Source organism: Poecilia reticulata, linkage group LG22, assembly GCF_000633615.1.
Source record: "Poecilia reticulata strain Guanapo linkage group LG22, Guppy_female_1.0+MT, whole genome shotgun sequence".
Lineage (NCBI taxonomy): Eukaryota > Metazoa > Chordata > Actinopteri > Cyprinodontiformes > Poeciliidae > Poecilia > Poecilia reticulata.
In genome coordinates, this window is record NC_024352.1 from 19,026,919 (window position 1) to 19,040,569 (window position 13,651).

General features: G+C 37.1%; 1 protein-coding gene across 3 annotated transcripts in view; it reads left to right on the top strand.

Annotated features, from left to right (window-relative positions):
• The first annotated feature begins 4,230 nt into the window (after positions 1 to 4,230).
• The window catches only part of slc35f4 (solute carrier family 35 member F4), a 19,422-nt gene continuing 10,001 nt past the window's right edge, over positions 4,231 to 13,651 (top strand). The window contains exons 1-2 of one of the 3 annotated variants that reach the window (XM_008400201.2): positions 4,231 to 4,692; positions 7,551 to 7,643. In XM_008400201.2, the coding sequence (XP_008398423.1) occupies positions 4,464 to 4,692; positions 7,551 to 7,643 (322 nt within the window). In that variant the 5' untranslated portion in view covers positions 4,231 to 4,463. Of the gene's footprint in view, positions 4,693 to 4,720; positions 7,406 to 7,550; positions 7,644 to 13,651 lie in introns of those variants that run through there. The other 2 variants (XM_017302362.1, XM_008400202.2) reach the window with 2 other exon arrangements.

Below are 13,651 nucleotides of genomic sequence, written 5' to 3' on the forward strand. Positions count from 1 at the left end.
TGGTGGCAGCAATGACACATTTTTAGCATAGATTTTTAAACATAGGTTAATTTTCTTCAAGAAAACATTTTCTGTCCTTAGTGAATTATTTGGTCTTAAACTGCTATGAGGGAACAGCAGATTAAATAATCAGTGAGTATAGCAATGTATTCTTGTTTATGATTACCAAATCCTAACTGTGTTTATTTCTTATAGTATAGTTGTAAATTTAAGTGTTTATTCTCAATAAATCTTAATTAAAAAAAAAAATAAAGAAATGCTTTTGCTTTTTTTATTGTGGTTTGGATCTCCATATAAAAAAAACTAACACCCTTTAGGAATTTTGGAAAGGTTGTTATAGCAATATACGTAGCTTAATTGTGTAAAAAGAGAAAACTATTCAAACTAACTGCAGATTGATGAGAAAAATCCAATTTTATTGACTTTATCTCACATCCGCTGCCCAAGAAGTGATTATTTGAGTTACATTATGTTCTAATATGATTATTTAATCAAATTGTGTTCTTGTTAATTTTTTTTAAATATATCATCACAAAGACCTGGCTATCCAAGTCATTAAACATTTACTAAGTTTTCAGACATGATCTTTTCCTACTGAAGCGCAAAGCAAACCACAACTTTTTACCTTCTAAACACTTGGCATCCCCATGCCAAACAGCCTTCCTTCTCTCTAAACTGCACAGGTCAGGTTATCTTTAGTGCACATTGGATATTTATACAGTCTGTGGCTGGAGAGTCAGTCACTGTTCTCTCAGGTGACTTAATGAGCCACAGAGGGGGGCACTTGGATTGGGGCTCGGTCTGCAGATTTCCCACAGGACGCATTGCCCCCTCGGCATGTCCTTCTATTCCATTTAGACAAAAGATAATGTTGTAGGTAATAAAGTATATAACAAGTGAGGAGGAGGAGGAGAGTCAGAGGGATGTTGCTGTAATACTACTGCTGTTACATAAATGTCCAAAAATATTCTCAGCATACATTCCTCAGCATCAAAAATTAGATCGGGTGTCTAAAAATAGAAACCAGATTCTACGCACACTTCATGCTGCAAGGAATAATCTCTGCTGTAGAGCAAGAGGAAAATACCTGGTTGCACCGCAGATAGAACAAATGTAAGAACGGGTTGAGGAATTGAGGGAATTGCATGGATTAAGATTTTGATGTAAATTGCACACACACACAAAAAAATAACATGTAGTGTAATTATGTGTCCCAAGGTATACAAAAACTTCACTGATGGGATAATAAGAAAATATTATGGAAAACTCAGAAAAAGATAAATTTCCTTACCTAATAGAGGTTAAAGCATCAAGCATTAACACAACTGAGCAATTTGTGTTGCAGAGCAATGCTTTGCACAAGTATTTACAGCCCCAAAATGTTTCACATCTTATGTTAAAACCAAATAAATCAAATGTATTTTAATAGGATTTTTTGTAACAGACCAACATCAAGTAGTACATAATTGTGAAGTGGAAGGAAAAGAAGGTTTTCCAAACATTTTACAACTAGAAATCTGAGTGTTTTGTGCATTTTTATAAACTGTCCTCTGGGTCAATACTTTGTGGAACTACCTTTAACTTCAATTACAGCTGCGGGTTTTTGGTGTATTTCTGTAACAGCTGTACACCTTAAGACTGATACTTCTTCTTAGCTTGAATGTTGGATTTTATTTAGGGGTATTAAAGTAAAGGGGGATACAATATTTTTGAAATGTTTGGAAAGTGTGTTTTCACAATTATGAGAAAGAATCAGTTGATCTAAATCATATAGTAACCCTATTAAAATACGTAAAAAGTTACTTTGTAATGTGACAAAATGTTAACGCTTTAGGATGTTTTAAATGTAAAAAAAAGCCAAAACATGTTTTCTAACACCTTATCCATGAAAGTGTGAGAACGTGGGCCTGTATTGAGAGCCATTTACTTTCTGAGCTAAACTCTTTATCTTGCCTTGGAAGCTCAAAGAAAATTTTGAGCTCAAACCAAACTTTTCAGGACTTCCATTGTATGAACTGCCCAAAAACTGTGACAAAGTTAGACAAATGAACAAAACTTATTTTTTATTGGACTGTAGCTGCACACACACTTCTAAAAAGAGTGTCCAATTATAAACTCACAAAAGGCATGGGGAAAAGTTTCTGGGCAATGGCACTTCATTGTCGCAGCCACAAAGCTGTGGCTGAACTGAATGTTTGAGATAAGTGCTTTGGAGCACAAAAACAAACTGAAACAAAAGAACGCGAGGTGGAGATTGGTTTAGTAAGTAAGACAGGCGGAGGAAGAGTCTCTGACGTCCAAGGGCATCATAAACCCCAGCATGCTTCTGCAACAACAAAGCCAACAGGGGCACAAATTCTCCACGCGCCACGAATCGATTTCACACAGCGAGGGGAGGACTTGGAAAGAGGCGTATCAGAGAAACACTGAAATTCTGTATCTTGTGTTATTGGATTTGGAGCAAAGCAAGCTGGGGGATCCAGTCAGGAAGAGCTTTTCCCGAGCCTGGCACAAAAACCTGTGGCCGGCTGAGGAAAAGAGATTGCTCTGGCGGTTACCTTAGAATAAAATTCATAATAGGTGCTTAAAAATGGCGAGAAATAACTTTGCATGGCACACAGAAAAGTGAACAAACTTCATAATCTCTAACTTTGAAGAAAGCGTGGAGGACCTCCTTCTGAGTGAAAGCAAACTTAAATTTTATATAAGAACGTCATCTATAAATAATTTGCATATGTTTTTTATATATCAAGCTCTGTGGTTGACATGAATTATGCAAAAATGATCCAATTAAATTTAATTAACTGGATTTAAGTAAAATGTGATTTTATTTTTGTTTAATTTGTCTCTATTATAATTTATAATCTTTCCAAATGTCTTTCTTCATCTACCTTCTTTTTATAATGCAGGGCCAAAAGATTTTAAATCAATATAAAATGGACAAGAGGAGGAGAAAAAGAATAATTAAACTGATCACTCATTAAGAGGCAGTTCTTAATAGAATACATGTATGTGTTAATATGTGCAAATGGGCTACAGTTAATGAAAATGTCCCATAGTCTTTAAAAAGTTCTTCAATACGGGTGAATGGCAGGAGGAAAATAATCCCAACGACGGAGCAGCAAACAATAGAGGTGATTAGAAAAGGTCATTTAAGAAGTAATACATGAGGCATGTTATCAGAGGGTTACTGAGGAACATGGAGTACCACTGATGCTGAACTAGACATGGTCCTTGCATAACCAAAGTTTTGTTACTATCCTCGGCACAAACAAGCTCGCCATGGAGAGGAGGGATCTCAGGGTCTCATCTTTGCTTTCTTGCAAATGATGCAGTTCCTTAGAATCATGACCTGCACCGTGCATCAGATCAGTTTGCTCTCTGGAAAATATACACGTCTTCTCAGTCTGAGACCGTGGTCCCTAATTGAATCAATGTGGCAGGCTGATGAAGATTTTAGCAAAGAAAACTGAAAAACTCACTTCATGAACAGCATAAAGTATAGGAGGAACCTGCAAAAAACAATAAAAGTTTGTGAAGTTATGAACTGAAGAAATGTTGGAGAATCCCACTAAATGCAGGTGAGCTAATCAGGGGGATAAAAACAACTGCAGACTGTGAATAAATGACAGAAAGAAAGCTGAACTAGACCCAAAAAATCTACACACCAAAGCTGAAAGATTAACACAAAATAAACCCAGATGCAAAAAGAACAGAATACAAAAACACAAGGAATGGACTAGAACGGCAACACGTTTCAAACTATAATGAACACAGTGATGCAAACAAATATGGCAAGACCTTGTGATCAAAACATAACTTAGAAACAAAAAGCAATTCTTACCTGGCATTCATATATTGTCTTGTTTTACCATACATTTCACATAATCTGAAAATACATCATTAAAAATGTATAGATTTTTCTGACTAAGTTGCATGAGGTGTTTATAATTCATGTATGCGAAAGGCTTAATTCTGCCATGCAGCAGAGTTAAGGAAATTTTCTCTACACTGATATTTTGAGAAAGCAGACAAAGTAAGTAATTATAATCAGACTGTTCATGACAACAGTTAAACCTTGGAAAGCTGGCATGTGCCGAAATTAAAAATTATTAATGGATTATTTTAAAGATCCTAAAATGTCAAGTTGTTATAACTTATCTTTTTTGGCTTTCAACCGAGTAAAATTTCCTCCTGTAAATTCACATTTTCAGCCCAGGGGTTGTAAACCATCTTAAATTGGGAGATAGTAATGACACGCCCCCTAGTGTTTTGTGGCTGCCAGGCCACGGGAGTTTGATAACCTTGCTCTGCGTCCGGGAGCATCACTGAAGGAATGTGAACGCTGAATGTCATCCTCCTGCTGCTAATTGTTGATTCAGCTCCGAGCGTCTCTCTCCCTATTGCATGGTGGACGGGTTTTACTCCGATCAGCCCCTCGTCTTTTCCCGCTCGGACCCGCGATGTTAAGCACCGAGGGTGTCTTGGAGAGTGGGGACCAGCCCTGCATCCAGCTGGAGCCCCTGAAGAGCACGCACCTGCCGGGCAAGGCGACGCCGACCGGTGGCAGCCGCGCCGTTTCAGTGGAAAACAGCCCGAAAGTGACCGCCAACGGCGTGCACGACATAGAGGACAGGATCCTGAGGATCACTGGATACTATGGCTACAACCCTGGCTACTCAAGTCACAGAAGTGAGTGAAAGGATGCAAGTGGAATTGGATGATGAGGGGATGTGACAGGTGTACGCATTTATTTGCAAGGTGTGACACACGTTGCGCATGATTTTTTTTTAAGCATAGAAACAAAATATGAAGAAAAAAAAAAAAACAAGCAACGCAATGTGAATGTTAAGCATGTGAAAAATATCTGTAAATTATATATTTTTAATTGCAAATGCACTGTGTGATTGTACAATCTCAATTAATTGGTTTCAAATTGACCCCATTAAGGAACTGAATTGCGTCGCTGTCTGTCTGCTGGAGGCTAATCCATCTCTGAGATTGAATGCAAATGAACAGCAACACACACTGTTTCTTAAATCTACAGTTAACTGTGTCAAATTTAGTTTGCAACAGATATTACCTGCAAATAGCACTCAAACGCCAGCCTGTAACGAATTGTTATATTTCAAAAATCGTACATCTCTGCAGCACTACAGCTCCCTTAGCAATGCATGTGAGTTGCATGGGCTGTATGAATAAAATGCATGAACTATGGCAGTGTTTCAGCAGCTCTGGTTTAGGTTGTCAATATGTGTATGACTTGTAGGCCGATATTTGGCATTCTGCTGACTCAGAGACAATAGCAGGGATCGGACAAGAGAGCTGATTGTGCACTTTGTTCTACAAGAAACCTGCTTCCACTTACACTAAGCCAGTGGGACAACAATAAGGGAAAAGATAAACTACTGTAACGCTTTCTGAAAAGAGTTGGGTGCTAAATATAGATTTTCTGATATTAAGGTTCTTTGTGCAGAGCAGAACTTTACAAGGCCCGAGGCAACAGACCAAACAACTTCGCAAGTCTGCTGCACAACTGGCTGAATTTCTTAGTATTTTTTAAATAAAATATGGAGCTAAATTATGTTCTCCTATGGCAAATCCTTGGAAATGTAACTCAAATGTCTTGAGATTCACAGCCTGATACCCTTCACTTCATTTAAATTGAGCTTGTCATACCACAACTTCTCCCTCGAGCCATTACATAAGAGCTGTGCTGCAAATTCATGACTTCAAAATTCACATAGTCTGTGTTTTAGGATTTAGCTATTGAAATCTGTTGCTGCGATGTTGCGTTCAGTGACATTATTTATCACACTGACAGACCTGTTTAAAATCTCAAAGGGAGCAGGGATTGAATCTCATTCAGCAGAGAATGGATGCAGCTGAGGCTCCGTCAGATGAGTTGAATGCACGTAAATGGATTTTTTTTAATGAAGCCGAGGGAAGCTAAACAAGCCATTAACTGCCTCGTGTTTATCACAGCTGTCAGTTGCAGCAGACTAACCATGAATGCAATCCCACATTTCATTACATAAATGTTTCTGCTTTTTTAGATCGATCATGCCACACCTGATTAGTGAGAAGACGAAACTGCAACCAGATTAAGAGAACTTGAAACATTTGTGAAGAAAATAATTCTGAACACTGAAAGGGAAACTTTAGTATTCCGCTACGGTCTGGGAGATCTTTTTACTAAATCTGCAGCAGCTTGCAGAAGTCTTCATATTTGCTTGACCTTGACCACAATTCAAGAATGGTACAAATTTTTCCCTCTAGCACAGACAGCTGATGCTTATAAATTTAAAAAAAACAATGCTAAATTGAATCGTTTCCAATAAAATGTATTAGTAAAGAACACATATTTCTTTGTCTTTTATTAGCCATATTTTTTCTTTTATTTTTATTTAAAGGCGTGGTGTAAACATTACATTGTGATCACTGAATACTTTGCTTGTACTGTGTGTGCTCAGTTTACTGTCGAGTAGGTAAAAATGAAAATAAATTGTAGCCCACTTCACAATTTTGGTCCACGTGTTTAAAGGTTTGGACACCACTGTGTTATACACACAAACTTCAGCAAAAAGTAATTTGGATTTTATGTCACAGGTTAAATTGTGCATGACCGCGCAGCAGAAAAACTATGACAGTTTTTAACATTTTTTACAACTAAAAATCTGGAGTCAGTACTTTGTGGAACCATAATTGGCTGCAATGAGTGCAGCAAGCCTTTCAGGTAAAGTTGTACCATAAATCAAAAACATTTATAGCATTCTGGGAGATGTAGGCAGAGGAAAGACCTTAGCTGCTCAACTTGTCACGGCCATGGTGAAAATATAATAAAATATCAACCTTTACAAGCTGTAAAATTTAATTGACAGTATAAGTATCAGTGATATATACAGAATAATAAGTATTTAAGCACATTCAATTAAGAAAAATGTTGATGGCATGTTTGTTCATTTTAATTATATCTGGTTTTCCTCAAGACATATTTCCATTTTTGACTAAAAAGTAATCTGGATTTGCATTTGAATCTCCTAACAAGACAAACCTACAAATTAAAGAATGTGATTCACTACAAAGCAGAAACCCCAACAGGTTAGATTTTTACCCTTGTAATATTTCTCTATTTTGTGTATTGTAAACTACAGTGGGGGGGATAAAGGATGGGCTGCAATCAGGGACGTAATTTCAGCTACAGAGAGCAGATGAGGATTGCAAAAGCCATTTCAAGACCAGAGAAGCCGCTATATATTAGATCAGAGGGCAGTGGGACAATCATGCTATTTCTTCAATGCACAGGTTAATTCCTGAAGACAGTGTCTTTCCTTAAGTCACCCTCGAAGAATCACATTCAGGCACCCTGGTTTGTTTACTCCAGAGTCACATGCCTTTCAACCGGGTGAGTGTCATTTTCCCACTGAGGCTGTAAGACAAAAGAGCACCCAAACAGAACAGAAGGCTCATCCTGGGGTAATGATATATTTAGTAAGATCTTACTGCCAATTTGCTGATATTGCCACCTGCCATCTGTGTTGAATTACAAGATGCCTCAGAGGGAGATTGTGGACCACATTCAGAGATCGGCTTTGAAGGACAGACACAGAGAGACATGGGTTTGTGGCCAGACGTAACCCATGGTAAGAAAAAGTACTTTGCATGCACAGTTGAGACCACATATTGTCGATGTGTGACTTTAAATCAGATTAAAGTTTTCATGTTTTATGTCACTTAGGATTGTCAAAGTTATGCATATTTGATTCATGCCAGAAAAAGAGATTTATAAAAAAAAAAAAAAACTTATTCAAATTTGTAGTTTCATTTCCTGTGCATTTGAAAGAATTACCTGATTTGGTGACATGTTTTGGATATCTTTCCAAAAAGTTCTCACAATAATGTGCTATATATTATTGTGAGAACTTTGTGTGAATCACACTGTTGTGTGATTTGGGCCCATTCCTCCCAGCAAAACTGATGTTACTAAGATGTACTAAGATAATTGTGATGCTCACTCCAAAACACTGACTTTGTTCAACTTAGTAACTAATTTGGCAGCATGATTAGGATCCAAGTCTTTTTGGAAGACCTCTATTTTGTTAATTCACGCCTGCCACTTTAGGTCTGCTTTAATCGGACCAGAGTTTGTTTCCAAGTTGGTCCGGATCTTTGGTGCAGGTGTGAATACACTCATCCCGCTGCCAGCATGTTATAGGGATGGGTGCATAGAGCATTTAGTTCACTTGCAAAAGATACAATATGAAAACAAACTGGATACAATATGAAAACAAACTGGATACAATATGAAAACAAACTGCAGCATGTGAAATAAATCATATAGGTCTGCACCAAACAAGTGGAACAAAGAACTTTCCTATTGTGAATGCACTGTAAGTGCGTCTCTCATTCTGGAAAACAGCATTATACTCCCACCCACATACTTCACAGTAGAAGAATGTAGAGGAAATTTACATTTCCTTTAAATGTAGGTAATGTCATTCCAGCCAAAACCTGTAACTTTAGTTCAATGAGACTGAAGCACATTTCCAAAAATGAAAAGCGCATTTGTATACGGTGATCTGACTTTTTATGTTTTAGTGAGATGGGACACAGAACAAGTGTTTTACTTGAACAGTATGAGGGTTGAATATTCCCACGCTGCTTGTACTCGCACATCATTATTCGAACAGTTGAACTAATATCTCGAATTTGAAGAAAGTAACAAAAAAAAACAAAAAACATTTTAACTGTATATGTAAACCTAACCCCTACAGAGACGGTAACAGAAGTCTCTTTATGAAAGCATATTTAAAAGAAAATAGCTCCTTAAGGCTCCTGTAAGTGTAATTTGCAGCATGGCCTCAATAAAGCAGCTCATTTTGAAAATATGTCTACTGTGAGCACACACCCTGCTGTGTGAATACAGAGGCGGAAAATGACATTTGCAAAAGTTTTAGCATTGTTCCCCGATTAGATCGCAGCAGGGAGGCTGCACATCCTAAAAAGAAATTGCATCGTAACAAAAAGGCAAGACAGACAGTTATCATTATGTACCATCCTTCAGGGACAGTTATTGTTTAGGAAATGTCTAGAATCAAATAAAGAATAAAAACTGAACATTATTCTTTTGTTAACTTGAAATCATTTTTAGACCGTCTGCCTCCAAACAGTTGAACCTTGCTTTTCTTTCTGAAACATTCTTTGTGCATACAGACTTATTTTGAACGGCCCTTCAGGCCTGCTCACTTTGTGCTATTTATAACCAGCCCAACGAATGGGATATAAGCTTTGCCTGAATGGCTTCTAGGGTGCTGCTAGTCTTAAGCTCTGGGCATACTTGTATATGAGCAACACGCCCTGCAAGTAATGGGAGAAATTTATTACTGCAGCAGCTACAGAACAACTGACCTGTTCAGAAGCCACACCACTGTAGGTGAGATGCGTTTGTATTGTCTGTAAGGGGATTTAGTGTTTTAGCTGATCTCTGAAAGTTTATCTTTAAGACACTTGCCGTAATAGAAGAGAGAAAAAAGAAAAAACTTTATCCTGAAAGCAATAGCTCTAATAGCATGTGCATTGCACTAAAGGTTGCTCAGGGGCAGTCGTCATGTATGAAGTGTAAACACTGCCCTCTTGTGGTGGATAATTTTAATAGCTCAAATAAACAAATCCACTAACTACACGTTTTTTCTGGCTGCTTTTTCCTACTCAATATAGGGCCAAGGAATTTTCCCAGAAGTTGGGGAATAATAGCAAAAAACAACTGAACTAATTTCTAATTGTAATCATAACAAAATACAAAAGCTGCATTAAACTGGCAACTTAAGTGTGTACATCCTTTAGATTATAAAGCACCGTGGGATTTCATTTCAACTCTTAAGCGAAAAAATAAATACGAGAAATTAAGAAAATTAGCCTGTGTAATTCATAAAAGTTTAAAATGATAAAATCATGAAACAAAGTTGTACACAATATGCAGATGAGTTGATGAAGTTTCATTGCATTTAAAACATTTTGAAAATACAATCTGTTGCCATGGATTTATCTTTGGTTCTTTTTTGCAGTTTTTATAACATCGTCTCTGTCATTTTAATTGGTATTGGGGAAAGTAGCTTTCATCTTTTTAATTATGTGTTGTGGCATACACAAATCAATGCAACTATTACTCTTGTTTTTAATTACGTATATGTAATAATTTGTAGCATCTCAGCATAGAGTAACGATTGTTCTCTGAGCGAATCGTCTAATTTTCACTAAAAGGCAGCTGTGTTACTGCTTGTAATTGATCATATTCAGCACTAGGTGTCCTCATCTTCCACTCCTCTTACGTTTCCACCGAGAGGACAGGAAACACACCTGGCCGCCTTACAGAAAAATGTTCAGAGGTTTTTATTCCCATTTCAACTAAAATAAGTTTCGTCTGTCTCTGTTCTTTGGTCCTGATCCTCGGCAGAACCTGGTGAGTGTAATGGAGAGGTGGAAACGACAAAGAGCTTTTTACTATAAACTGAGGAGCATTTGGTTCATCTACATGACAAAAGAGTCTGAATGGGCTGAGTGCGTCAGTGTGCACAGGAGCAACACAGTTGCTATGGAGGTAAAAAGCGAGGATGCTTTACTATATTGTGTTGGGGTTTGTAATGCATGCACACCAGCTTTAATTTAGACTCAGGCTCCAAATGATTATTTTGAATTTTACATTGCAGATTGCTTTATTTCAAAAACTATTTGAGACAGATGTTTGTACATGTAGTGCTAGCCAGAACTGTACTTCGTCATGCGAATTTAAAGATAGAATGAAACCTTTTTTTTTCCAGGGTGGAACGATTGTACATAGAACGTAGGTGATTTAAAAATGGTCCCCGAAAGGAAGCAAGAATTGGCTGAAAAAGTTTACATTTTAAGAGGATTTTTTTCTAATCCACACAGTCAGTACTACACATCTCCACCAAACGTCATCAGCTGGACTCCATCATTTAATGAGGGTGTTATGTAAATATCCAGTCTGAATTATTCCATAAGCCTGTTTGTAGCTGCATAAGTGTGGAATTTGTCGACACTATTTAACCAAATATTACTGTAAGTGCACATGTAGATTGAGCCTTTTTGGATGAGGGAAAATGCACAACAAATTCAAATTGTTCAGCAAATTTCTGTTTTAAAATTAATTGAAGTTTTACATTGGATAATCATACTAAACACCAAAAAAGAACAGCTTGAATACCCATAATAAACCCCAGAATTAATATTTAATTCATGCCGATGACTAGGCAAACCTCTGATTAGCTATGGCGCTATTTTGTTGCCACGGCTGTGGATTTTAAAGCTACTGAAAACACAAGATGTGAGATGGAGCCGAGTCTGTGATGTAATCTAATGGTTGTTGACAGAATAAGGTAAAATATAGAGAAATAAGCAATAATCTCCTAACGCAGGATCACCAATGTACAGTTTGAAATTAAACCTTGGCCTCCTTTAGTGTCTTTACTCCAGGTATTTCTCTTAATCCGATAGTGATTAGCATCCCTGGCTCTGCTGACTGGCTGTCTGGTTGTTGGCTCCATTTATCAGCAGAGCTATTTTTAAGTTTAACCCTCCCAGATGAATCGATTCCTCCCGTATATCTTCTAATCTGTTCTTACAACAGTTACATTTCATTGATTTTTTTATTTTTATCTAGTGACCACGGAAACAAATTTACATATAGTAAATTGCAACTACTTAAACATTTTTACATTTTGTCACAGTACAGCCACGAGGTTTAGAGTATTTCATTGAGAGAAGGACAAATTAGGGCATGATTCTGGAGTGAAAGGGAGATGATACATGGTTTATTTATTTTTTTGTTTTATTTAAAATTTGAAGAATGTGTACTAAAACCAATTTGGCTTCATCCCTTTTTAATATGAAGAGTCAAAGTTTACCTTCCTGTTGAACCAAACTTACAGTCAGAGATACAATGAAATGGTTGATGCTTCTAGCTCAAAGCATAATCATATGTTAGAATGGCCTAGTCAAAGCTCAGACCTAAATCCAGCCAAGAGTCTGTGAAATTAAGTAAACTTAAAGCTGTAAAAGACTTACCCCACAAGACTAGCAACTGTAATTGCAGCTAATGTTAAAAGCATTGACTCAGGAGATTTGAATATAAACGTATGCCATTCCTTTATAGATTTTTATTTCTAAAAAAAACAATTAGGGAATCTTGTATACGTTTCCTCCCACTTCCCCATTGTGCAACTTTGATCTATGACAAAACTCATCATTTAGTACATTAAAGTTTGCAGTTCTAACAGTAAATACAGTATGAAAATGATTGTAGTAAATAATTTTTTTCTCTGCATGTAAACACAGAAATGATCATGTTTTTGTGATGTGACCCACTTTTGGTCAATTGTAACACACAACCGAACAGCAGAAAGGGTCGCTGTGATCTGTGATGCTCTTTGTAGTTGTAGCAAAGCTTTAACTGATGAGGACTCTAAGAAAAGATAGAAGGTGGGTGGAGAACAAGCTCAGTGTGATAAAACAAACCTACTGCAAACCACTACTCGCTTTGTGTGTCCTTTATTATTTCCTGACTTTTGGGTCGAAACACCAGTTTCCATCCTGAGTTTGATGGCATGTTACATAAAAATGTGTTTACTTCATTCACAGCCCTGCACTTCTGACTGCACACACTTAGCATTGGCATGGTATTAAAATCGAGGCTGAACAAATACTCTGGTCCATTAAATCTTCAGGCAGGCAAACCACAGGTAAAGATTGAATGACCAGAGGGGTTTCCTTGAAATGGAAACTTGTGTTTACAATCCTGCAGATGACTCTTAAAACCACATAGCTTCTGATGGGAGGGTTCCCCTTGTGCAAAAGTGATGGAATAAAGATGTTGAATATCTTTACAGTAGCGGCAGCATCTCAAAGTAAATATTTAATGTAGGCATTCTCAGATAACTGGAAACATTTACTGCAAATGAGTATAAAGAAACACCTATTAAAAGTTGTTACAAGAATGAAATCAGGGACATGTGTGGCTCAGTTGGTGGAGCACGCACACCTGAGACCGTAGTCCTTGATGAGGTTGTCCTGGGTTAGATTCCCGGTCTCGGTCCATTTGCTCCATGTCTTCACTTTCTCTCTGCTCTTTCCTATCCATTTACAGCTCAATAAAGACCACTGGGGCCCAAAAAATCTTTAAAAACAACAAGTGGCTACCTCTGTACAGTAATCAATAAATTAGAATGTGTATCCAGATGAGCAATGGTTATTAGATCAAATGCATCTTTTGAAAATAAAAACAGTTATTAAGCATTTTATTCTGAATTAAAAATATACATTTTATCGGTCTGGTGTGATATTCTAATCTTAATCTTCCATTAGCTGTAAGGAGAACGTAATCTCAGTAGGACATAGCGGCCATCAGAGTGACACACATCGGACTTATGAATGTTTGTATTTTCAGAAAAAGACGGAAAGTAAAGAAATTTACAACCACTGCATGTCTCTATTGTTTGAAGTGTGCAACATTTGTATAGGCACTTCTGGTCAAAAGATTTATATATATATATACTGCTAAAAAAATAAAGGGAACACTTAAACAACACAATATAACTCCAAGTAAATCAAACTTCTGTGAAATCAAACTGTCCAC